This window comes from Dendrobium catenatum, unplaced genomic scaffold, assembly GCF_001605985.2.
Source record: "Dendrobium catenatum unplaced genomic scaffold, ASM160598v2 fragScaff_scaffold_421, whole genome shotgun sequence".
NCBI lineage: Eukaryota > Viridiplantae > Streptophyta > Magnoliopsida > Asparagales > Orchidaceae > Dendrobium > Dendrobium catenatum.
Window position 1 is genome coordinate 171,156 of NW_021318883.1, and position 27,784 is coordinate 198,939.

The 27,784-nt window shown below is 35.9% G+C and overlaps 2 protein-coding genes across 4 annotated transcripts; one reads left to right on the forward strand and one right to left on the reverse strand.

Moving 5' to 3' along the window:
* Positions 1-2,830, reverse strand: LOC110110647 (tyrosine-protein phosphatase DSP3). Its single transcript, XM_020842242.2, has 5 exons — positions 2,481-2,830; positions 2,285-2,378; positions 728-785; positions 437-480; positions 1-351 (listed from the first exon to the last, which is right to left on the reverse strand). Exons 1-5 carry the CDS (start codon positions 2,717-2,719, stop codon positions 118-120), a joined length of 669 nt encoding a protein of 222 aa, XP_020697901.1. The 5' UTR covers positions 2,720-2,830; the 3' UTR covers positions 1-117.
* A 3,400-nt stretch (positions 2,831-6,230) lies between these two features.
* On the forward strand, positions 6,231-27,644 carry LOC110110254 (ubiquitin carboxyl-terminal hydrolase 2). 3 transcript variants are annotated; one of them, XR_002304677.2, is made up of 3 exons: positions 6,231-9,367; positions 18,701-18,786; positions 27,106-27,239. XR_002304677.2 is itself a non-coding variant. In XM_020841651.2 (3 exons), exons 1-2 carry the CDS (start codon positions 6,528-6,530, stop codon positions 26,946-26,948), a joined length of 2,850 nt encoding a protein of 949 aa, XP_020697310.2. In that variant the 5' UTR covers positions 6,232-6,527; the 3' UTR covers positions 26,949-26,990; positions 27,106-27,201. The 3 variants fall into 3 exon arrangements, 2 of the variants coding, with proteins under 2 accessions (XP_020697310.2, XP_028550078.1); XM_020841651.2 differs by lacking the exon at positions 18,701-18,786 and adding an exon at positions 26,939-26,990 and having other exon boundaries at positions 6,232-9,367; positions 27,106-27,201; XM_028694245.1 differs by lacking the exon at positions 18,701-18,786 and having other exon boundaries at positions 6,245-9,367; positions 27,106-27,644.
* Positions 27,645-27,784: the final 140 nt, after the last annotated feature.

The following is a 27,784-nucleotide window of genomic DNA, read 5'->3' on the forward strand; positions in this document are numbered from 1 at the left end:
TGATAACATATGAATATTAGCCTCTTCAGTCAAATATTGAGCAAAAACAACAACAAAAAAGTGGCAATCCAACTCTCATTATTATCTCCCCTTGTAGAGATAAAAGATAAGAGGTTGTCAAGATAAATCCCCATAACTGAGGCGACGAGCCTGAGAACCGCATCCGCCATGGTAACGGTAGATAATGCCAAGCACGCATTCTGTCATGCACGATACATCGAAAGACTCGATGAAGCTAAGGTCCGAAATACGAGCTTTCGTGCCTGCAAATCGCACGTACTCTTCAAACACTGCAGTCAAGCACCAGTTTTGTAGTTTCCTGAAACAGCCGATAAGGCTACCCGTCCGGTGCTGGATTGACCAAGGCTTGGTTAATGAATAGATAGTAATGTAAAGAACTCACAAAAATAATGAAGTTTTTTCTTCTACTAATTACCTTTCCACGCTTGCAGTGAACGAGGACAGGATGGTTCCTTATATCTGAGACATCCAAAGATGGATGGGTTAAGCTTAAAGGCTTAAATCTACCTTTAATGTAGATTTAAAAATAAAGCAAAGATGTGGGTCAGAAGTCTAAGGCTTCGTGTGGGACGGCTTTGTTACTGCTTCTTATAGCTTTTGAGTACATAAATTTAAAATGTTGTACTGAAAAGCTACTTTAAGAAGCAATAAGAAAGCCGTCTCAAATGAAGCCTAAGAAAGAAAAAATTAAGTTTTAGAAAGGTACCAAGCAAAACTCTCAGCGCTCCCATGATGGAACCATTCGGTATGGTCACCAAAGGCCTCTACAGGATGCCAAAAATTTTGAGAAAAAGGAAGCATTAGGAAAGGTAAGAGGAGAAAGTGGTAAGAAAACAGATTTCAAAATAAACTACTGATTGGAGAAAGAACCAGAGCATTGAAATCAGAAAAAAACTGCATTGTTCATTCAGGCTCTGACGAATGATTGGAGAAAGAACCAGAGCATATCAGAAATATGAAGTTCATTAAATCATAATTAGGAGTAGAGAATTCTCAGTTGAATGAAATAGGAAAGTAGAGGGTGAATATTTCAAGTCAATGCTAATTGCAATGTGTTAAAGTTTGATTCTATTTTAAACATCGCAGAACAACAAGAAGATCCGCAAGGAATGCTGGCTTTTAAACCTAAAAAAAAAAAACATATCGAAAGGAACATGAATAAGTGGAGAATAACTATTCATAATTGAGTGCCAAATTTTTACATAAGCTTCATTTTATCGTACATGCAATTCAAGTTTAAAGATATTGTTTTTGCTATGAGATGCATTATAAACATCACAAATATCAGATAAAATACATTTTGATGGTAGTTCAAAATAGATCAAAATTTTCTGTTCAAAAATATTATAAGTTTTCGAGATGCTACATGCCCACTACCAACTATTCATATTATGTTAAAACTGCAATCAGAACTTCCCTGCTTATAATTTAGATGATGGTGAGCTGCCATTAATGTCCTGGTTAAGAAGGGAAGGCATATAGGGCTAGGGAAAAGAAATCATCTAATGTTGATTCTGAACATGATTTCTAAAGGCGATTATTCTTTATCATTTCATATAAGGTCGCCCTTGTTCCAAAAGATAGCACTTTCCCATCTGATTGTTAGTGTATTGCCTCATAAAAGGAGTAATATAAGCACATTAAAAAATCAATCAGCTAATACTACTTTAAAACAGAAAGAGATTCTGACATCAAATGGTAACACAAGCTTTTTTATCAATTAGCAAATACTAATCGAGGCTAAAGGTTTTTTATTAGCCCTTGAAGATTTATCAGCCCCCTAAAAATCAGCAGCTAACTAAAGCAACAGGATGTATTACTACTTGGAAAGAAAAAGGTAAATTCTATGTGACATCTTGCAAAAACAGATTAGGACCTTTCATGACAAGTGATATTTACACCAGGCACTTGGACATTGATCTCTCTTCTTGAAATTGTTCATGAATTTTTTATTTTTTACGCACTAGAATAAGAACCTAGTCTAAGAAACCTAAAAGTGCATCAGTCAACATTTATATTTACTTTATTAATTAACAAATATGTATAAAGCATATTCATAAAATTAAAGAAAAAAGATTTATGCAGATCCAAATTGATAAACACTGATATATACTAATTTGAAGAAAATATAGTGATCAATTATCCCCATCTCTCAATTAACTTATTACAGCAAATCCCAATGCCAAATTTAATAGAAAATCTACCATCAAAAAGCATCATAAGAAATAAAAATAAATAATTTAAAAAAAAAAAAAACAATCACCTTGCTACCGTCAATTCCAAACTGAAAGATCCGAATCCCAACCGAATTCATATATGCCGCCATGTCATCCGGGTAAGGCTCCGGGCACAAATAACTGCGAAAATCCCCCGAAAAACCCCTCCCATCACGTAAGAATCCCTTAAAAAAAAAACAATAACAAAAACACAAATCCAGAAAGAGAAAATCCAATCCTCACACGACGGATCGCAGGTTCAGCGTCTCAAGGAATCCAATGTTCATTGTGCCAGGAAATCCAGAACGGTATATACCGTTGTCCACCATTGCAAAATTGGACGGTGGGAGCAACAACGCTTTACCACCGTCGTTGAAGTCCCCGCCGGGAAAGCGCGAAATTCCATCACGATCGTTTCTTCCTCCCGATTTCAACACTATCATCTCCTTAATCTCATCATCCTCTTTCGCCTCCAGAATCATCCCTCCCCCTCCTCTCCGAATTCTACAGCTTGATCGAAAGAAACGAGAAGAGGCGACCACTCTCCTCTTCTTTCTTCCTTTTATGCCTTCCCGCTATCGACCCGTCGCACTTTCCGCCCTCGCTTTCTATTTCTGGTATTCCGAACATCTCATAAATTTATAAAAATATCCCGTAACCTTCCAGAAAATAAATAAGTTAATATAAACTGTTAATAATATATTTAAATTTTAAGGTATAACTGCAAAACGGGAAGATCTCTGGGGGTAGCCAGCAAGATGATTGAGGTATTCACAATAATTAACAGCCACGTCAGCGAACGTGCAATCTCTCACAAGTGCCAAAGCGCAGCCCATGTGGTAATGGATACTGGCTACGGATTTATGCGGGAACGGAGATCTTCCGTTTAAGAAAATGAACGGTGGAGATGGTTTACGTATAATTTATCTATGCGGATGGATTGTAAGTTTTTTTGATTGGTTGAAGGATTCATGCCTTCGTGGTACCGCGAACGAAGGAAGATCGGAAGCGCCGGTAGCAATTTCCAAATCTGTCCGTAGTTTTGACTGTACCGTTGAAAACAGCAAACACCGAAAACGTACCATAGAATTTAACCTGACAACCAAAAATCTTAAGGGGCTGTTTGGTAGAATGTAGGATTTCATTTAAGTAGGATTTCGTAAATCCTCCAAATCCCGGATTTACGAAATCAAATCCTGAAAACTGTTTGGTAACATTTATGATAAATTCAGTTAAATCCTATGTGATTGTTTGGCTATAAAGCAGGATTTATCCAAGGGACTCTTACTCTAGCGTCTGGATTTCGTAAATCCCGCAAAATATAGGATTTCCGAAATCCCGGATTTCGCTCGAATCGGCGGAATTTTCCGTCTATCCCGGATTTCACTTGCCGTGAGATTTGGTTTTGCATTTTAGGCCATTTGGCTGGATTTCGCTCAAATTCACCTCAAATCTGACCTAAATCCTGCTACCAAACAGCCCCTAAAAGCAAGATATATACATCTCTTCTCCAGCCGAAATCCCCTCCTCCCAATCCACCAATCTCTCAATTGTGACTCCCCATGATCGTAATGTAAACATCAACAAACCACTTCTTTCTTAGCAAATATGTAATGCCCAAGTTCCAACAACTTATCACAAAGAATACTCCAATATCTCATTCTTTTAGGAACCATAACACAACAAACTTTTGACACCAATTATGGATGCTCCATGCAAGTGTTACACAATCACCCAAGCTCATCTAAACCTCTCAAAGGCCAAGACCATAGGCACATTTAAAAATCAATACGCCAAAAAAAATTTGCCTCTTGGAATGTAATAGAATCTAACAAACTGAATAAACTTTTTAATTGTAAGAACCTCATTTAGTATTTCAACCTTAACATTTTCTATATCCTATAAGAAAACTGACCTCTTCTCAAGCATCAAACTTGTGGTTTAGTAACTCTCACAAATTCTATGATAATGAAGGAAGCATTCATAACTTCTCTCACTCTAAAACTTGTTGCATTTAGTTTAGTTAGAATAAAAATAAAGCCTCCTTTATTCATATTTATAATGATATTCAAATCATTTATGGCCTTGTTAGTAGTGGTAGCAATATTCCTTTTTAATGTTTATGATTTATGACTCTAACTCTCCTAATAAAAGAAGTCAACTTTATAATGTTATCAAATGACATTAGTGTTAATAAAAATCAAGTTTGGTCTAACCAAGGTGACTTTAACTAATATATATATATATATAAACAAAAATTCTCTTGTAGGAACTATTGGAAAAAATTGTCTCAATTCTAAGATGTTTTAATGATGTATTACCTCTAGAACTAGATTCTCTATTCCTTTTCTTCAATTGAAGGAAGAATAGGAAGAGAGGAAGGAAGGAAGAAAAAGAAGAGATGAGAGGAAGATAAATATGAGATCTCTCTTTCCACCATGCTCCTCCGCGACCACAACCTAACCACCAACTGTCGTCGGACTTTCGTCGAATTTCTGACCGACCCCCAATTATCACCGGACTTACACCCGTCCACCGATTGTTACAGGATTTTCTCCTGGCTACCATGGCCGACGTCGATCCTTCCGACCTCCTTCGCAAGAATACTTTCTTTTTGACATTCGTCGTCAGATAACTATTCTTCTAACCTCTGTCCTCCGTTACCTGTTGACTACGGTCTTTTCGACCTCCATTGCCCACCAACTACATTCATGCTCCCACCAACTACATTCCTGCAAGACTACAGTCTTTTCAACCTCAGTCGCCCACCAATTATTGTTCTTCTAACCTCCATAACCAGATAACAGTCCTTTCGACCTCCATTATCGGTTAATGATCCTTATAAATGCTGTTGCCTGTGGATTATGACCTTTCCAATTTTCGTCGCCTACCGACTAAGATTCTTCTGACATCCGTCATTAGACTACGATCTTTCTGACCACCGGTGCCTGCCGACTACAAATCTTTTGACCTTTGCCTTCAGACAAGGGTCTTTTTGACCATCGTCGTCGAGTCGCCCATCGACTATGGTCTTTCCGACCTCCATCGCTAGATTATTGTCTTTTCGACCTCTGTCGTTTGTCGACTATGATCCTTCCAACCTCCATCGCTAGATAACAATCCTTCTTACCCATGTTGCCTTTTGATTACAATCCTTCCGACCTCCGTGACTACGATCTTTTCGACCTCCTTTTCCCGCTAACTACGGTCCTTCCAACTAATGTCACCTGACCACGATCTTTTCGAACTCCGTTGTCCACCGACTATAGTCCTGTTGATCAAAAAAACATGTCAATACTGATTCTTCAAATTTCAACCATGTAATGCTCTTTATATGATGTATATTTGCTACATCAAGCCAAGGTCTTCATCCCAAAAAGGGACTCATTTTTTTCCCTTTTCAGGGATTTCTACGTAACAAAAATTTAATGTCTCGTATGAACGCTACACCGTCTCTTTTATCTGATTGCTTGTTGGATCTTCATACGAACCTAAGATGTTAAACTTTATATTTCTCTATCGCCGCAAATATTCTAGTCTATAACAATAATATTTTTGAATGCAGCTCAAGTGTTTCAATTATAAAATATCATTGAGCTATATTTTGAATCTTTTTTGTAATTATATTTATAATTAATGAATGATTAATGAAAAAAAAGAAGCTTGGATATAACATATTTCCGATTTACAGCAACAAGATCGGCCTTTTGATTTGTTTGAATAATTGCTGCTTTAAAGGCAGTCAGGGCAATTCGACCGCATAAAACAAAATTCATGCTGATATTGGTAATTCTAGGGCTATTTGCGTCTTGTCAAAACTAACCCCCCTGAGCACCAGGCCGAGCACTGGTATTCATAGATAAACCCGTCGCCGGGGGCCTGGCCAGCGGTTTTCGGAGCTCTTCTTCTCCCTTCGCTGCCCTACGATTCTACTCTTTTTACCCATATCAGGTAAAAGAATACTAAAACTTTCATCTTTCATTGATTTAGTGTCCTGTATATCCCATCCATCTATCTTCGAAATCCACACCTCCGGTTTTGATTGAATGCTCTTGGAGTCGAGATCTTTCCGAATTTTATCAAAAGCTACGATCTGGGTATTTTTCAGTAGCGTTTGCTGAAATAGGCATCGCAAATCCAGGCTTAAGCAGCTTAACTGCTTCGGATATTGTCCTTTTGACTTCTTTCGTTCCTTTGAGTGTCGGTTCCTTTTTGGTAGATTCTTCTCAGGTTCAAATTATATATGATTTTTTGTCTTGTTCTATTCATTGCATTCATTGATAAGTGCTGATGGGTAAGAAGATGAAGAAAAAGGTTCCAAATCCTCGCAAAGCCCAACTTCGGGCTTCTATGGGATCCCCAAAATCTGTGCTTGAGGGGTCTCCTGGTGATGATGGGAATAGAGATAAGAAGGCTTGCAGTCATTGCACTCAAAGCACTACTGAGCTGAATCAGATTCTAGTTAAAATCCGATCCTCTTCAATGGATGTTGTTACCTGTGAGCATTGCAGGGAAGAGCCACTTAACAGGCGAGGGGGGAAGGAAAAAGGGAAGCAGACCAAGAAAAAAGGTGCAGGAACAAGAGCTGCTGAGGCAAAATCAGAGCAAAATTTCATGTGGGTGTGCTTGGATTGTGGCCGGTATTTCTGCGGAGGTGGAGTGAGTATTTTGGAGCCTTATGGTCACGCTCGGAGACACGCGAAGCAGGACCATCACCAGTTGACAGTTCGGGCCGACGATCCACTTATCAGTTGGTGCTATTGTTGTTCTTCTTCTGTGCCTATTGAGATGCCAGAGGAGGTAATAAAAGAAGGGAATGAAACAGCCACGAATGATAGGAGTAGGAGTTTGAGAGGTGTTGCATTTGAGCCTTTGGATTTAGATAAATTGAAGGGGTACAAAGTTAGAGGGCTTTCAAATCTGGGGAACACTTGCTTCTTTAACTCTGTCATGCAGAATCTCTTTGCTGTAGATCTTTTGCGAGATGCTTTGTTGGGTTTGGATAGGCCTTTTGGTCCTCTTTCTGTGGCACTTAAGACACTTTTCACAGAAACAAGCAAAGCAGATTCTAAGGGTGTTATAAACCCTAAAGCTCTTTTTGGGTGTATATGTGCCAAAGCACCACAGTTCAGGGGGTACCAGCAACAAGACGGCCATGAATTGCTCCGCTACCTGCTTGATGGATTGCATGTTGAGGAAACAAATGCAAGGAAGAAATCAGAGTTTGTTGACAATGAAGAGCAGTTAAACACTGAAGCAACAGCTACTTTAGTTGATTCCATCTTTAATGGTCAGCTATCGAGCACCATCTCTTGCATGGAATGTCGGCATACTTCAGTTGTGAATGAGCCTTTCCTGGATCTCTCGCTGCCGGTGCCTTCAAAGAAGCATCCATCAAAAAAGGTTCCACCACATCCTTCAAAGAGGCCTAACCAAAGGGATAAAAACAAATCACGACAGGTTCGAGAAAGAGGTTTTGCTCAGATGTCTTCCATGTGTGTGATTCAGAATGGAGAAAGCAATGAACAACACTCAGAAAGCTGTGAATCCGGAATAGCTGTACCACTACCAACACATGATAATACTTTGGAAGCACAAGACTTTACATGGATGGATTATCTTGGAGCTGAGTCACCAAATTGCAATGACTTTGGTGCTAATGAGTTGGAAGCTTCTATTGTGCATAGTTCTTACAGCAAGCAGGAAAATGAGGTCACGAGCAATGAACAATCTGTTTCTGGATTGCATAATGGGACTGAGAGCATTTTGAATTCTGTTTCTGATTTGCATGCGGCCAGTTGTTCTAATGATTTAACAGTGTCTTCAGATACTTTTGTTGAGAGATCTTGTAAAAATGAAGTCCCCCAATATTGTGCTCCAGTTGCTGATATCATATTGCTTCCCTATAAGCAGCAGGACCAGGATTTGGCTGACCTGGATATGAATGACACAACCTCATTTTCTCCGGATCCAGAAAATACGAATCCTAGAAATGTTTCTGCTAGTGAGTATTGTGCTGCTAACCCTGGTTGCAAACAAGCAGTGGAAGACTTTGATGGTTTTGGTGATCTATTTAATGAGCCTGAGGCTACTTCTCATTTAAATGCAGAAACCAATAATGAAGAAGATATGGACATAACTTTGTGGAATGGTAACATCAGTGAATCAAATCTGGAAGAAGTTGATGATACGGATGTTCCAGTATCAATTAATAGCTGCCTTGCTTTATTTACTAAGCCAGAGCTTCTTTCTGATGAACAAGCATGGTATTGTGAGCATTGTTCTGAGATTTTGCAAGAAAATAGGGAACTTGGAACAAGCAAACTGCATGCAGTTGAAGTTTTGGATCTGTCTATGACGTTGAATTCAATGGTGGCTGAAGATGAATTCATATGTAACAAGGTTGCGGCCAGCTCCCATGGGTGTTCTGACAATGTCAAAGTTTTAGATAATGGAAAGTTCGTATCTTTAATGAAGAATGTAGACATTCTGGTGGAAGAACGTTTTGATCAATGTGCGGAAATGAATAGTTCCCAGAAAGAAATTAGTCAAGAAGGATCACATACTAGTGGAGAGATCAGCTGTAATAAAACCTTATATTCAACGGAGACAGATACCGCTTCTTGCTCCAATATGGCTTGTTGCCCTGCTGTTCTTGACAAAGACACCTCGGAGTCAGAGCCATCTCAATATTTTTCAAGTCCTTCAATTTGTGTCAACAGTCATGCACAAGATTGTTCAAGCAATCAAGAGAGTATTTTCGAGGGCATAAATGATCGAAGTAGTGTCGAAAATGATGGGAAAAAACCAAAAGTTGCCTCTCATGGTTTGCAGTCTCACACAAAAATATTGCTTCACAAATCTAGCGTTGACAGACCACAAGAAGTTAGCCGGCAGAGGAAGAAAGGTTTGAAGTCCGGTAAAGTTCTTCCAGCTAAGGACAATAAGGGTGAAGGAATCAAGATAGTCAAGAGGGATGCAACAAAAAGGATCTTAATTGACAGAGTCCCACCTATACTAACGATCCATTTGAAGAGATTTAGTCAGGATGCTCGTGGCCGCTTAACTAAATTGACTGGTCATGTTAAGTTCCAAGAGACATTTGATATGAGGCCATATATGGATCCAAGGTAAGCTTCCTTTTTCTTTGCCTAACTTCTTATTCAGAATAAAGCCAATAGTTTTGAATAACAGAATAAGTTATATCCAAGCTGTGCTACAGGTCATGTTCTTAGTTTGCAAATGAGCATTGGGTATTGAGGGTGATTAATTCATACTTCTTTAATTTATTTAACTTAATTACAATTATCAAAAATATGGTCAAATGATCTAAAGGTCAAAATATGGCTGCGACATAAAATATTAAAATTTGATAAAACAGGTAAACATTTTTATATACTAAATGTTAATCATTTAAGAAGTTTAAAATGATAGAAACTAAGCTTTATATAAATTACAAACTAAATAAAGCTAAAAGATTAAAAATAATATTTCTAATAAGAATGAAAAATAAATGGACATGCCTAGTGCATGAAGCTTTCGCTTAACTTTTGTTCAAAGAAGGGTTAATGTATGCACTGTAACCCTTTCATTTACTTGGATGTTCTTTGATCCAAAAACCCATGACCCCATATAACTATTGGCACCTACAAGCAAGAGTAGAAAACGAATAAGTTTAACCTAAATTTTTCAACTAAGTTTAAAATGTAAGATTCATGATGATATTAGAGTACGTGGTTTATGAATTACAAAATTCTGTGAAAGAAAGTACAATAGGTTAAAGTCCAAAATATTAATTTTTTTTTTATCATAATATCTCAATTTATGGAAGTGTTGTGTTAAATGTGCATATTTACAAATTGTGAGAGTATGATATGTTCAGATTTTTCTTTTAAAGTTTGAAAGCAACTAATTTTTCATAATTTTAATATGAAGTAGAAACCTTATTTTATTTTATTTTATTTTTCTAAAACTCTTGGTCATTGCATGTTGTACGAAAATTCTAATATAAAGATTCCCTAAGGTTACATGTAAGCAATTGTTTTTTTTATTGTCACAGAATTTTTTTACTTGTAATTTTAACTTTTTTACCTACCTATTTCTTTTAGTTCAATCTCAATTTGCATTTTCATTTTGAAGTTCTATGGTCAAAATATGACAGAAACATGAAATCAAAGCATTTAATAGGTGGATCATAGCTTCTTAAGGTACTTTTTTTATTTGATGAAAAGTGAGCGTAAATTATTTCAAATACAGTGTTTTATAAATTTATATTTGGCTTGATGAGAAAGGAATATAGAGAAAACTTTTGGTGAATTTCAAATTCACTTTGTGATTCATATTTGATGAATTCAAAACTTATCTGTTTTTGAACCAATTCCAAAATACACCACAAGCTAACTCCACCCTTGTTGTTTTTCTTGTATGCTCTACATTTCTTTTTTTTACAAACCATACAACCCCTAAATTTACACAATCATATGCACGCACAAAAATGCATGTAAGCGCATACGAGCTCATAAATTCTCATAGGTCCATATGTACATCTTTGTTGCAATGATACACCTATTTATGGAGGTATGCACTATCGAACAAGTGTCGGACACAAACACATGCTCGATACAACTCGGATGCGAAAAATATGTTTCCAATTAAAAAATATTAAATTTAAAAATGGCATACATATCAGATACACGTGTCCTAATATAAGAAAAAAATGTGTGCTCGCCCGTCCAAAGAAGAATCCTGTATATCATTGTCGCGAGCAGGGGTTAGGGTATTCTTTATTTTTGGTTTACAGGAGTAGCCTTATTTGGGTTTGCGCGAGCAGTGAGTTAGGGCATTTCTGCGAGGAGATTGATCTACAAGCAGTGAAGCCAAAGGAGGTTGATATGTGAGCAGGAAGGCGACAGAGGTTGATATGCAAGCAAGAAGGCCATACGAGAGTGAATCGTGGACCTCATGTTCCTCTTCTTAGTCCTTGTTGAAGGAGGAACACTCGAGTGCCTAGTGGTTTTTTGCTTCGTCCTCGTCGAAGGAGGAGCATGCGAGCAAACTATTGAATGAGCGATTGAATGTTCATTTTCTTGGTCTTCTTCATCTTTGCCTCATCCCGTATTTCATTTTAAATATCCTGATTTTTATTTTAGAGGATTGATTTTATCAAGCCACACATCTATCATTTACATCTCAATATGATTGTGTACCTTCTTAGATGATCACATTTTCTATAGCCTTGGCATGATTTAATAAACCTTAACAAACCTAAGAGGAAGAAATATTATTAGAATGAGTTTTGAAGTGACATGTTTATGTAATCAAATTCTTACGAATCTCTAATCATTTGTTAACGTATAGATTCATGTTAACCATAATGTTATTTCATATATCAGTTTTAGGGTTTATGAATTCTTCTCTAATATAAAGGTTTCACATATATATTGCTCTTCTCCTTTAGTTCTATACTTATGAGATTGTACATATTGATGGAATCTCCTCTGATGTGAATTAAAGGATTGTTTCATTTAGTTATGAATTTCTTCTCTATGGTTTATATATTTGTTGCTTGGTTAATGATTATCTTCATACAGCTGAGGATTTATTATAAATATCATGCATAGTGGCTAATTGGCTATTCATTTTTTCACACAAATTCATCCTGAAATTCAAACAATGGCATAAATAAGCTAGTGGCTTATTCAAACTACTTAGAAACTTAAATTGAATGCTTATTTTATTGAATTGTCTCATTATATATATAGATATATTTTGTCATGAAAATTTGACGGTGTTTATTGATCATTTGAATCTATAATTTGTGTCGATCATTTTATTCTTTCTTAAGATAATGAGCTCTATTGGCGGTGAAAGTGGGACTCCTGATGGTTCATCAGAGCCCAACATTGAAGATAACAAATCTTTGTGGAATCATGTCACGAAACTAGGAAAAACTTTTGAATGTGTCGGCAATATTGCATTCAAATGCAATTATTATAGTGCCACATATAAAGGATCATACTAGTATACTACAGAGTTAAGGCTCATTTGTTGAAGATTGCTAGACATGAGATTAAAATTTGCCCAAAAATTAGCTCACTACACTTGGTTGAACTACAAAAAAAGATTAGTGAAGCTGAGCAAATGAGTGTAAGAGAACTTTCTAAAGAGATTCCACTTCCATGTACCCAAGCTTCATATCCTTCATCTTCTTCTTCAATTTGAATTTTGATGATATTACTATAAACAAAGGGCCATTTAGGATGGAGGAATATGAATCTAAAAGAAGAAAAACTATTGTAAATAGTTATTTGAAAAAAGTTTTTAATATGCAAATGAGAGAATAATTAGATGGAGGAATAACAAGAATGTTTTACTCGGTTAACCTTCTGATGGACCGGACCGGCCGGTCCATCCTGCATCCGCACCGGCCCACAAGGGGCCGGTTCTCGCCTGTTACAGGCGGAGAAATCGCCCGCCTGGGCGTTCGGCCGAAGGAGAGGGAGGAGGCGGGTGGGCCCAAGGGGCCCACCAAATGTAAGTGAGAGTTTGTTTTGTTTGCCCTAGGGGTAATTAGGGTATTTTGGGGGTTTCATGTGAGGGTTAAAGGGGAGTTAGGGTTGGTTGGAGAGGGATCTTGTTTTGGTGGCTGTTTTAGCTTTCTTCTTCTCTAGGGCTTGGGAGAAAGCTTCTCTTCTCGAATTGAGAGCATTGTATCCGTGGAAACTTGTAAGTCTTTTGATATTCAAGTTATTGAAGTGTTTGTGAGTGTTTTCATCCAAGAAATTTCGCATTTTTCCACCGTTTTTGGGCTGTTTTTCCTGGATTCCGAAAATTACAAACTAAGCTCCATCACCTTCCTTCAACCTGGCGAGGAATCCACATTACAAGAATGTATTTACTTATGCTTGTAATAATAACCTCACAAGTTATGTTCCACCTGGATGCAATACCATTAGAACAAAGTTATTGCAAAGAGAGGGATAATATTAAGAAGTTGCTTGAGCCAACTAAAGAAGTTTGGAAGGAAAAAGAAGTTGGTTTGGCTTGTGATAGGTAGACAAATCCACAAAAAGACCACTTATCAACTTCATGGTTGTAACAAACAATCACCCTATGTTCATTAAAGCTGTAAACTGTAAAAAACAGTATTAAAATAAGTTCTTTATTTCTAATTTGATCAAAAAAGTAATCATGATGGTTGGTCCTTCAAATATCATCCAAGTCATTACTGATAATGTACTAGTATGCAGAGCTGTAATCCTACTTATGAAGCAAGCATATCCTCACATTTTTTGAACATCATGTGTTGTTCATACCCTTAATTTTGTTTTCAAGAATATTTATGCTGCAAAGAATACTAAAGGAGAAGGAAGAGACAACAATGGATCAGCTTCCCCTTTTCATCTTCCAAGAGATCCTCAATTATGTTTGCTTTGTTTGCTAATCCGATAGAAACTTTTCAATATGGTCCACAATTTGGTTAGCTAGAGAGGCCGTTCATTGGAACAGGAGAGCTTCTTTTGCCATTGAGTTATCATCTCCCATGAATTAGAATATTATGAATGTGGCCTATGAAATTGCAGCAAGGTCTGCGCATAGTGTATGAAGGCTTTCTATTTGAGTAAGGTTCTGATTTTTATTGCTTTGTTGTCAAGAATATGAAAGCTAACTCAGTATTTGGCTTTCAAACTTAGAGTGTGGTTGCTTGAGGATTGGAGATGAGGGTTGAAGAGGGCACATGAGAATGGTAGATAGAGCAATTGAAATGGTATGTTGTTAGACCAGACCGGCCGGTCGACACTGGACCGGCCCATGTCTACACGAGGTGGAAGGCCCGTGTCTACACGAGGCGGAACAGAGTTCCGCCTCTTGCTTGTGCCGACTGCCCAAACTGTGGATCCAACTGTGCCGATCAGGAAGGATTTAGGAGGGAATTAGGAGGGAAATTTGAATGTAGGGGCTATTTAGAGATTTCCTTTTGGGTTGTATGCATTAAGTAGTATGTTTTCCTAGGGTTAGGGCATCGAGAAGTTGATTATATTTTGACTGCTTCTTCATTGTGTTGGGCTCTAGCGGCATCTAGAGAGTTGGGAGAGTCGGATCTTCCTCTCCGATTGAAGATTCATTGTATCATGTGTGTTTTCTACCTACTACTATCAAGTTAATTGCATTCCCGTTTGTGTTTTCTTCAAGTTCTTCCAAATTCTGATTTCACGTCTTGCTGAAATTCAAATTCAACCAAAGTGATTTGGTAATTTGACCGGTGTTTTCTATCATATGTTTGTGGCTGTAAAAGACTTTTAGGTGATAGAAAAATGAATATTAAGATTTGTGTTTTAAATATATAAATAAAACTATTTTAAGTGGTATGCATGTATATCCCTCAATAAATAATACTAAAAGTGTTCAACTGTTTGACATAATAAAATTTACTACAATTAAAAAATATTAATAAACACGTACTTGTAATCAGATTATTTAATCCAACAAGTGAGATACTCGCACAACTGCACAAGTGAACCTATGCTTTAGTCAAATTGATTATGCAAGTAAATTTATTATTATTAGCACAATATGAATTGCTAACTCAACCATACTAGCTATGAAAATTATTATTGCAAGTTACACTAAGTGTAAATATTTGAATACAAAGATAAATATGATGTAATAAATCTATGCTAAGTTAAAATAATTTAACTATTTAGCAAAAAGTAAATATTCTACTCTACACTAGAGCACAAAATCAAGTATTTCAATTACTTACAATCAATCTCAAGTGATTAAATATAAATTGACAAGTAAATATTGAAGTTATAAAGAGAAATTTGCTCAATAGAATATTTACAGGATTTGACATTCATTTGACCATGCCTAATCTCCACTTGCATTAAGAGTCTACTATCCCAAACTTGAAATTGGAAGTGCTCTTTTACTGCTAGAGGAGTTGGAGAAAAACTTGATCTACAGACAAATGAACCTTTTATTTTGTTCGGCACTATAGTCAACCTTTACAGAGCTCCATTAAGTTCCACTTTAGCACAACCCGAAGATTACACATAAATCAAATCAAATTTTTTATTTGATTTTGAAGGTGACTCAATTAAAATCATCTAAAACTATATATAATCTTTATTACACAAAATAGAAAAATATACAAGTGAAAATCAATTAATAAAAGCCTGTAGATTCATGAAAACATGTTACCAAATATGTTACACTTGTTCACTTGAAAAACCCTTAAAATGATTTACTATGAATGTTCTAAAAGCTCATTAATCCATAAATTTTTCTCTTCACATATGGGGTGTATGTGTGTGTGTGTATTGTAAAACATCCCTTAGAAATCATTAAAAAGTCTTCAAAAAGCTTCCGAAACAACCTCTAATGTGTACTCCCTAAATCCCCAACAACCTGTCAAATTATTCTTTATTAGGTTGGTTAGGGTGCATCAAGACCCTAACATGCACATGCCAGACTTGCCAAAAAATGTCTTGGGCAATCCAATGAAGTGGTGCTCTTAACATAACTAAATAAAGTAAATACAAAGTATATAATATTGTATAATTTTTATTTCAATGAATCCAATGTAATTAAAATTAAACTCAAATTTATTAAATATAGCATAATTACATATAATCACAAATTGGACTTAATTAAAACAATTAGGCAAATTTGATGAAATGTATAAAACATTTAAGTAATTTTTTTGTGTATAGTACACAATTAAGGTTGGAGTAGCTCTGGTGGAAGATAAGATTAGAGAGTCGTCTTAGATGGTTTGGTCACATAAAATGGCAACCTTTCGATGACCCGGTTAGAAAAGTAGAAGTATTAGATTTGAATTTCGTTGAGGTTGAGGTTGTGAGCTCCAAAAATTCAGCTCAGCCTCCCCCGTTACTTTCTCGTGGGAGTTTTAACGGATTAAGTTCCAGGATAAATTTTGGGAAGATAGATGGGTTTGTAGATAAGCACTACCTAGAGATTTCGTCCTCATTTTGCAAGGACTTTATGATCTGAGTTATGGTTTCCTATAGGCGCAAGCCCCTATAGTTAATTACCCCTCCCGATCACGAGAGAGAACTTTCGATTAAGGCTAGTCTTCAATTAGATACGTAGAGATACATAGTATCTGGCATATAGTAGCAGCATGAGTTTTGGGTATTGAAGAGTTTAAAATTTAAATTTAGAAATTTCACCATCTTGCACTTAAAGTGGATGGTGGGGGAATGATGATGAGCCCGATCAAGATCCCATGGTTCCGTCGTTCCGGGTCATCGTGGACCCTGGTTTACTTAGTCAGATGAGGTAGTCGACCCAACCTAACAGAATGATCCTTGTCGGCAGCCATGTGTTGCTTCGTCTAAGGGGACCTTGTAGACCTGAGATAAATGTTTGTATAAGGGGACAAATTTGAATCCACCTTAGCTAACAGAGGGCTTTGTGCCCTATCAATCATATCATATTGATTCATATCTCAATGATTTAATGTCACTAATGAACATATTGGCTCTGGCCATAACCATTATCTCATTATGTCATTTGGTGGCAAAATCACTTGGTTCAGATGGCCCCGGGTCATAACTGTTTATCTTGCAGTGTCATTTGACGGCGAAACTATTGGTTAGAGGATACGTACCATGCCCTTAATGGCAGGAGACTGTTTTGAGAATGAATCATAGTGATATTTTCGATTAGGCATTTGTTCTATATGAGCTGAAGTAAATTTCAATTTGTCTACCCGACAAACCGTTGCGGAGGGTGGATGGATTTTTCTTTAAGTGGTTGGAAGATTAATTTCACTTTTAAATATTCTAGACTTGGATGATTTTTGAAATTTTTTAATTTTGGATATTTGGACGGTATTTTGAGTTAATCCCTCATGTTGATATTTGCATTCAACACGGCCATCATCGTCGTATTTGGAGTCAGTTTCATTTCTGAATTGAACTCTGTCGACTCTATCAAGCTATCGACAGATGATCGGGTTTCATAGGTTTTATGCTTTAGTTGGTGAATTTATTTTGTTGAAAGTCTTATATGAATGTATAAAACAGATACTTCGATCGACATCCTGACTGTATATCTGTTTAATAGTACGTGTCGTGTCGACTCCTATCCACCCGCATAGAAGGATCGGGCTCAAACTTGAGTTCATTTATTAACTCGCGCAGCATCCCTAGACATCATGTGTGTACCCATAACAAGCTCTCCGGGGCCCATGCTGGTGTTTGGGGATATTTTATAATTATTTGTTGAATCTTGTCGACTCTTATTTACCTACTCAGGAGCATCGTGTTCAAATTTATTGACTCGCGCAGCTTCCCTAGATGTCACGTGTGTTCCTACAACACGCTCGTTGGGGCCCATGCGGGTGTTTGGTTATATATGCCCTTTAGTGTACCTATGTGTATACATATTAGTGCATGTGTGGGAACATTTTGAAATATTTTAGTTGTGTAGGTAACTACCATTTAAATGCACATAACATTCTATTTGAGAACTTAATTATATATGTCTTCTGTCCGCTAATATGAGTGTTGTGGATTTGGTAGCATATTGTAGCAGTTTGTTGATTGAGTTGTTTGCTGCTTTATACATGTAGATTGTCGTGCACTACTTATTGCTTTCTGTTGGTGGATCATAGTGCACTAACGAATCTCTTGCTTTCAGTTGTAGGTAATTGCATTTGCTACAACTCTCTTGTACTCGCTCATATACAGTATGTTGTATGTACGACGAATTTCTTACAGTAACTCGTAAGCATCTGCATTTGCTATGGTCCTTTGGCACTTTGCTCTTGAGAGACATTTGATGTATACGACCGGTCTTCTACAACTGCTAGAATAGCTTGTAGGTGTGCTTGCGTTAGCTGCATTCCTTATGCATTTGTTGCGGTCTTCGGTCTTTTCAGTACATTGCTACTGCTGCCCGTAGGCAGGTAGATGTGTTTATTCATATGCTGAAATTGACTACAAGATAATGCATTCACTTAAGTCTTTCTGCATCTACCAACAAGTGGCATATGGTGTGTGTATATGTATTTGTAAAGAACCCGTATGTGTTTCAGATCTTCTACCCTTGCTTATAGAGGTCTGATGTATTTGCTTTATGTTGAATGATGGTTGACTATAAGAACATTACAATATTCACCGACTCTTGCTACATAGCTTGTAGGTGCTTGTATTCATCACTTACCTTCTCATGCATACTGGTCAGTGGGTCATTATGTTTGCTTTCATGCTTTTCATTACTGCTTATGATTATTTATTAGTTTCTTGTAGCCACTTGTAAGCAAATTACTATGTGCATCAACCTTCTTCATTCGCAGAGGGTGTTGTTGTGTCCGCCACTAACCTCTTCATGTACATTGGCTAGTGGGTTATTATATTCCTTGCATGTAGATCTTTTTAGTAGTTGTAGGGGACTGTAGCCTTCATTTGCTAATTGATCGACGCCATTTGCAGGGACGTTGGAGTATTCTTTGCACGACTCTTGTGATGTCATCCATATGTGGCTTATTATGTGCATCGTGGGTTTCTCGTCCTTGAAGGTGACTTCATAATGCTCCCAACAATCCTTATGCTTTTTGACATTTATATCTTACTTGGCAAGAAGGCTTTAAAGTATTTGTGGGAAACCTTACACTACTGGTTGTAGGCATATTTCCACATTCCTCATTTAATCATTGCAAGCACACCAATTTGATTGAATGACTTGAGCCATATCAATTTCGCCACTCCTTACTCATGTGATAATTTTCATTTGGGTGAATAAGATCATTCATCTATGATTGTGCATCTATCATTTGAAGGTCTAATTCACTGCTTAATGACTTGTGTCATGCCCCTCTATATGAATTCTCCATTTGATCTTGATTGAGAACCCATGATTGTCAATTAATGCTTGCATATCACAAATGATCTTTTGCTATTTGATTGCATTTTCATTTGACTCTTGATTACATGTTGATTATGTTTGGATGCCTTTCTGCACATGTCCCCTGTTGTATGTTGAAATTCATTTCAACATTCTCCATAAGTTCATTTAGTATTCTCTTTCAAAATTGAAATAATACTTCTTTATCCTTCATTGAGAGCTTAGTGTTAGGATTCAAATAAATCCCTTGCTTATATGTTGGTTTTCATTTAGATGATTAGGACCAATTACTATATGCATTTGAACCCATTAACCCATGATTTGCACTTTGTTAATTCCTTGGTCCAAATTTCTTTGTAGTCACTTCTTGTTCGTTGTATTCTTGCTAAGCTTGAGTCCAAATTCACAAGTCCAGTTCATGTTCAAGTCAACTAATTCGTCTTCAGTTCAGGTCAAGACGTCAAGTTCAAATCAGGTTCTTCTCAAGTCTAACTTCAAATCAAGTTCTTAATGCATTTTGTTAAAGTTTGGATTTAATTCATTTGAGTTCATTTTAGTTCAAGTTCACAGGTCCCCTGTTGTTCGGAATTTTCGGCAGCCTCTCGACATCTCCCCCATTTAGGGGAAAATTATAAGAGTATGGGCCTTCCCACCATGCGCAATAAAGGCGTGTATGGTAGGTGTCCATAGACATCGCAGTCGTAGTCTTCATTCCCACCTCGCTAATAAAAGCATGTATGGGGTCGGCGAGGGTACCTGTTTGAAAATATAATTATTTCTCCGCGTACGGGTACTTATAAGTAACCCCACTCGTCGTAGGCATCGCACCGGGTTCCCATCCCACCACACACAATAAAGGCGTGTATAGGCGATTTTCCGATGCGCCGCGAACGCCGAAATGAGGCTTTTGGATCACCTGCTTCGTTGTGAGCATTGCGATGCACTTCCTTCCATCAAGCGTGTAGAAGTTTTTATTTTGTCACGCTATAAGCATCGAAGATGGGCTCTCGGAATTTTAGGGATAGATGAATTATACATGCGATAACGATGTGGATGACAACAAAAATACATCCCTTTTTAATTAATTGTAATTAATGATAGTTAATTAATAATCAATTAATTATAAATAAATTAATAATAATTAATAAATAAATTAAATAAAATAAAATTTAATTATAATTAATTATGATTATTATTAATTAATAAAAACTAAACATAATTAATTCATAATTAACTTAGATTAATCATAACTAATTTTAATTAATGATAATTAATTATAATTAAATAAAAATAATAATAATTAATTAATATTAATTAATTGGAATTAATTTATAATTAACTTTAAGTAATTATTATTAGCTATAATTAATATTTATTAACTATTTTTATTACAATTAATTAAAAGGTTGTCGGGCTATAGGATTCATGCAAGATTTGAATAGAATTTATGTAGCATTAGAGCAGGATTGATGAAGGGGTTGAACAGGATTAAAGCTAAATCCTGTTAAACTGAAGGATTTATGTAGGATTGAGCAGGATAACATAAATCATGTTGCAAACAAATTAAATCCCCTATTTCCCTTTTTTTTTTTTTTTTAGGCTGGTTTATGAGATTTGGCCAAAGAAGTGTGCGGGCAGGGAGAAGGTTTACCTTCACTATGAGCAGCTCCCGTGGCTACTTCCGATCTGATAGGAAGAAGAGTCGTCGAAGGTGGGGTCGGATGTGGGCTTTGGCTAGATGGAGGAAGAAGGCAGTGAGTGTGAGGAGGAGTTTGGTGGAGGCTTAGGTCGGTTTGTAGAGGCGGTAGGGCTCGGCCTGGTGGAGGAGATCGGGTTTGACGGGGATGGCTATAGTTGGAGAAGAGGTGTGGATCGGGATTTGGGATCGGACAGACGGGCCTTGCTTCCGTCCGGATCTTGCGTGAAGTGGAGGTCGGCTCTAGGTAGGGCACAATAGAGGCGACGGGATCTCTACGGTTAGTGAAGAGATCGACATATGGATTCGGATGGGGGAGCTTGCGGTAGGTCCTGTGGGGGAAGAAGGTCGTGGCTTGTGAATAGAAGGTCGGGAGTCTCAGCAGTGGGAAGCGAAGTAGCAGCCCGAGGCTCCATTTCGTTCGCGTTTTAAAGACGAGAATGGACCTCTTCGAGCAGCGTTTGAGCATGGATCGCGGAGAAGCAACGCAAACGGCGTCGAGCTACAGGACTTTGCGGATTTGAGTGGAGGCAGGTATTTTCTTCTTTTTTTTTTTGGCTCTTTAACATGGGTCAACAGAGGTAGACCTAAAAAGACTTGGTTAAAAAAATATTATAAATGACATTTCTTTATTAGATTTAAATGAGAATTTAACTTTTAACAGGGCACAATGGAGAAAAAGGATTCATGTACCCGACCGCACATAGTGGGATAAATGCTTGATGTTGTTGATGTATAGTACACAATTAAGGAATATTCAAGATATTATAATTAAGTTTATTTTTTTAATTATGAAATTACTGATAAAATTAACATAGTTATGCATATAAAAAAAATTAATAAATATAGTGAAGCTATAGAAACAAATAAATTTGCAAGCACATATGCATAATCAACATCATGATGATAAGCCAATTTAGCACATGATCACTAAGTACAATAATAAATAAACTTCACATATTAAAATTATGCAGATCAATCAAGTAAATAAAAAACTTAGGTAAGTTTCCTAAATTATAAAATAAATTTTGCAAAATTTATTATTTATGTCAAATAATTAAAAAAATAATAATCAATTTGGTTATGTATTCATCATTATCGAAACCTTTAGTAAGATCTACTTCATTAATTTATATTGAAATTCTAAAGATAATTATGCTAAGCTATACCATGCCTTAGAACACTTGATTCTTTACTTGAGTTTTCATGTCTTGAGCCCTTAAGTTCATATTCTAAGTGTCAAATCCTTTAAGCAAGCTTAGCCCTTAGTGAAATGAAAATTAATCTTGATGGTTATTATTAAATGAATATGTAAAGGAAATTATTATATGACATCACAGAAGTTTTTCTATCATCAAATTAATATTGAGCCACACATGAGTCACATAAGCTTATAAGATCAACATGGATCTTAGAACCTTTATTCATTCTTGGAAGATTGGATTGCTTTGCTCTGGACCATTTGAGGGAGTCAAAGAAGAATAAATCAAACTTGATTATTATGCTTGTTGTGGGCTTTATGAGAAGATTATAGATGATTTTTTACTCATGAGAGAAAGTCTAGGGAGAGAGAGAGTGGAGGGGATCAAGGAAAGAGTATGTTCGAGAGAGATGGGGATGCATTGGGAGGGGACTTGAAGGTGCAATTGGAGGGGATGTTAAACAGTGAAGGTTTGCATGAGAAGATTTTTGTTCAATCATTTATCAATCAAGGTATTACATCATATCCTTTAATATCGCTAGTGATTGTCAACAAAAAGACTAAAGCAATGCATGCGAACCAAGAAAAGACTTACAAGTCCATCGACATGAAATGTAAATGCATCATGAAACTACTTTACTTTGATGAATGGTTTCTATTCTATAATCAAGCGGGATGCATTGCAGACAAGTTTATTTGTGATTATATTTTGGACTATGTTGCACCGATACGGATATGGCGACACGGATACGACACGATACGATACGGGACACGTCAATTCTTAAAAATACAGGATACGGGTCGGCGTGGACACGACATTATAATTTATAAATCATACATAAAAATTTAAAAAACGATCAAAGCATAATATTTGAAATTACAAAAAAAAAAAGACAACAACATCATTTGTAGCCTTGTAGCTTATAATATCAAAATATAAGTAAGCATTAAATGTCTAGTACAACAACAAAAGCATAAACATAAATTATCTAGCACATGAAGTTTCAACTATTCAATAGAAGGAATGATATAATTATCTTCTTTATTGGTTTGTCTTTGAACTTCTATATCATCTTCAATAAATATCATAGCTTTTAATTCAGGCTCATCTAGTGAAAGATTAGTAAATTTTAATATTTTTATATTATTAAGAGACTCAAATCCATCTCGGAAATGAGAGAATCTTGCTCGCAACTGCAGAAGTAAATACGACACGTTTTTTTTTTTCAGATGTCTTTTTGTTTTTCAGCGAACACGTGTATCGGATACGCGTGTACTTTTGAAATTAAATAGTATTTTAATTGCTTACGACTTTGGCGTATCCGACACGTATCAGTGCAGTATCGGAGGCGTATCGGTGTATCGGTGTATCGAATACAGCACGCCTTCATAAATAGGTGTATTGGTGCAACATAGATTTTGGATCAAGAAGGCTTATAGGTTTTGGTTTGGCATATCTGATAAAATAAAACCTATCAAGTGTAAAATCTATCATTTTCTTACTAAAAAAGTTCATATGTGATGAGGTAATACCCACTTAACTCTCAGCCTAGCATATTTCTATGACGAGGGTAGAGTCCACTAATGGTTGATTTACTCTTCCTCATGGGTCACACAAATGGCAGCAAGATGCATCACTTAACTCAACATCCCAGGTGTACAAGCCTTTTTAAAGTTAGGATATCCTATTACAATTAATATGATGTTTGATATTATTTCATGCGAAGAAAAGTGAGGATTCACCGACTACAAGCCATGAATTAGATCAACAACTTACTTTCTTTAATCTTAAAAGGTTATACTAGAATTAAAATCTAAATGATATTGAAATGATTGTCTGATAAATTTAGTGATGAATTAAAAACAAATAAAATGAATAAGAAATAAGATTTAATTCCACAAATTAGCTTTCTGTTATTAAATTTTTTATCAAAATCAAATTACTAAATAAGTCAATATCAAATTATTGATATGAAATAAAAAAAGGAACAAACAAATTGAAATAAAAAAGGCCTCACGCTGATAAAGGAGTTGACTTCCTTGGAATGAGGTAGTCATACTTATACTATGCTTAAAAGAATCATTCTTCGAACTTTCAATCATAAGATTGAAACTAAAAAGTGAAATTTTATTTTAGCAGAAGTTTTGTATTACATAACTTAGCACAACCATTGTTTAAAATTGCACAATATGAGGCTCGCCTCAGTATAATTCTTGTGAAAATGCCTCGAGGCTTACGCCTCAAACTTTTTTATGAGGCCCGCCTTGAGGCACGCCTCGCCTCGCTAGCGCGAGGCTTACAACTCATCCTATTTGTATATATTTTTTTGTTAAAACTAAATATAAATCACACCTTTATGCACTTGCAAGTGCAACAACTTCCTCCAGCTCACGACCTTCACCGTAGCCAATACTGTCGTAGCAATCACCGACAATCACTTGAAAGCTGCACACTACCTCCCTAAAAATTTTGGAGCATTAATCTCATGTTTATGTTGATGAAAATATTTTTAAAAGATGAATATGATTGAAATAAATTAAAAAGAAGCATATTTTGAGGCATTTGACTCTACCGAATGAGGCAAGGGATAGACCAAATTGTTATGGTGACAACTCAGATAAAGACCACCTCAGTGATGACAATGCACATAATTCATAAGTTATTGCCAACTATTTCAACTTTCATTAGGAATTAAATGTAAATGAGTAGAGAATATAGAAGGAAGAAATTTGGAGTTAAACTTGATGTTATATGATACTTTATGTAATTTATATATTTAGTATTATTTTCTCTTATAATATTTGAATTTTAATTCTATTTCACGCAATTTATCATTTTATATCTTGTACAATTTTTAGTTTCATATGTATGTTCATTTATTAATTCATAATTCAATAAGAAATTAATATGTCATCATTTAACATATTATTTAGGTATTATATAAAAAATCACTTTTGACATTGATTGTCACTTTATGCATTTTTTTTTTGAGGCTTACGCCTCAACTCGCCTCATGAACAAAAAATGTCTCAATACCCAATTTCACAATTTTAAACATTGAGAACAACTATATATAGACTCATCATCCCTTAGAAATGGGTATAATTGGCATAAGAGTAGCTCAATTCAAATTTAAATTAATCCCAAAAGGGTAAGAATTATATATTTCATAAACTTATTAATCTCGAAGTTCGAGTCATGCCTACCGCCAAAAAAAAACCCCCAAATTCTACATCATCGTTAACAGAGCTCGCTAGTTGCCGAATAAAATTACAAAATACTGCAGAATAACATGCAACTCTAATGCAACATCACACTTGCCATTTGCAATTTTTCTTAACTTTTAAACAAATAAAACTAGAACTTGTAAGTCTGAGACTCCACTGCCCAAACAATAGAACAAGTTCAGAAGCCACAGCCTAAGCATTAGTTTCCCGTAAATCGGCTGACTCAAAAAAATACAAACCCAACAAATTGAACTTTTGTTTAACCTACAGGAAGCCATCCATTATGGTAATTAACCCAAGTTGAACTAAAGTTGAAATCATTCTATAAACTATATGAACCAAAAGTTCCGAAAAAAAATATAGCCCTCTATTTGACATCATCACTAACATGTTCTTAATTATAGAAAAAATAAAATAAACCAACTAATAAAAATAAGCAAATAAATTGTAGAAAAATCATTGGTATATGCGACATCTTCGACGGGAGAAAACACAAAGATTTCAATCACTATATATTTTATATGTGGTCTTCTTTGCATGCCAGTCTGTTGCCTTTTTCATTGGGCAATGATTAATCTACCCTGTCTGGCACAACATGGTTAGTATGACATTTCATTCTTGTGATTAATTAGTGAGTTAAAGGCCAAGCTAGAACATTGCTAGATGATTTTGAAGAAATTTTCTAAATCTAAAGAAAGGTTGGAATCGTGGGATGTAATTTTGGCAGAAATGGATGATCAATCACCTGATCGCGACTTCAGATCTTGTGATAGATTAATACATTATGATTTATTGATTTTAGGTCGCATTACATGGAAAAGATGCCACTTTGCCTGGGTTAGTAGTTTTAACCCGTGCAAATACGTGAGGAATTTGGAGCAGTTTCTGTTAGCTCTGTTTGCATGCTTGTAACTCTTGTGAGAGGAAATGAAAGAGTTGAAAACCTCAAATCAATGGCACAAGATTCATAATTAATCCACACATTTTTTGTGTTTCATTCATTTCCTCCATTTTAGACAAAGGAAGTTCTGTGAACTTGCTCTAGTTTTGAAGCATACTAGATTTTCAGCTGTGTGGGCTCATTTGTTTGCTTGAAGAAAACACATTTTGAAACAACAACAACAACAACATCAAGCTTTTGTCCCACTACATGGGGTCGGCTACATGAATCCTTTTTCGCCATTGTGTCGTATTAAAAGTCAAATTCTCATTTATATCTAATAAAGAAATATCATTTCTAATATTTTATAACCAAATCTTTTTAGGTCTTCCTCTGCCTTTCTTAACATAAGTCAAATCTAAAACCTAAACTTTCCTAACCGGGTCAGAAGAAAATACATTTTGAAAAAAAGAAAAAAAAAGTTTTAAATCGATCATTTGATTAGGTGTATTTATAAATCACCATTCGATTTAACTTCTCTCTTTTTCAAACACAAAAACGTTGAAGTCAGTCATTGTTTTGTGCATGTTTTTTTTATATTCAAGCAACCAAATGATCCCTGATTTGAATCCAAGCTGTATTTTTTACATCATGACATCATTTATTAATCAGTACTGTATAAAGATTGTCTTAAACAAACATTTTATTGATTGCAACTTGCAAGGAAGTTCTCATCAGACCATTTTATTTGATATCTTATGCACTTAGTAGATATAACACGACTTTTATCTGGAAGATTTTAAAAGCCCTTTGCTTCTCAGGTATTTATAATGAGAAGGAAGACAATGTTCCATTCCTCAATGAAGAATTAGGGTATAACAATTTTAGGAGTAAATAATAAAGTTTGATCTACTAAAGTAGCATTTAGTAAACCTTACTTCAATTCAACAAACCATAATTGTTCATTTAAACTCTTTCAATTGTGCAGGTGCATCAAGGATCAATCCTTCTACCGTCTCATTGGGGTGGTGGAGCATTCAGGGAGCATGAGTGGAGGCCACTATGTAGCTTATGTGAGGGGCAATGGAAGAGGAAGCAGAACCTCAACTGGCACTGGCAGTGCAGGGAAAGCCTGGTTTTATGCCAGTGATGCTTGTGTGAGGGAGGTTTCCTTGGCTGAAGTGCTTCAGTCTGAGGCATACATTCTGTTTTATGAGAAAATGTGATCTGAACTCAAGTTCAGTTCAGCTTTTTCAATGACAAATTTCTCCTGATAATGGCAGAAAAGGATGGGAGATGTGCAGATTGATGGAAATAACCTTAAACTGGTTAGCCATTTTTTGAAATTATTACGAGCAGGGGTTTTGTTCCAACCGTTGGGGAGTTGGGTGAAGCCTGTAAAGGGCCAATTTTTATTTTTATTTTTTTTTGTTTCTTGTAATTTTTGTAACACTTGCCTGAGGAGAAAAGAGTTCATCATTTTGAAATGGGCATAAGATTTTGAGTGTTTTTTTTTTTGGATGAAAATCAATCGAGAGTTTATTGACATGCCAAGAGAAATTATTACGTGATCATTCGAAGGCAAATTAGAATGTTTCATTTCATCCGGTATACAACATCGATAAACAACACAATGTTGATGGGGCATGTCCTGATTCGTCTCCAGA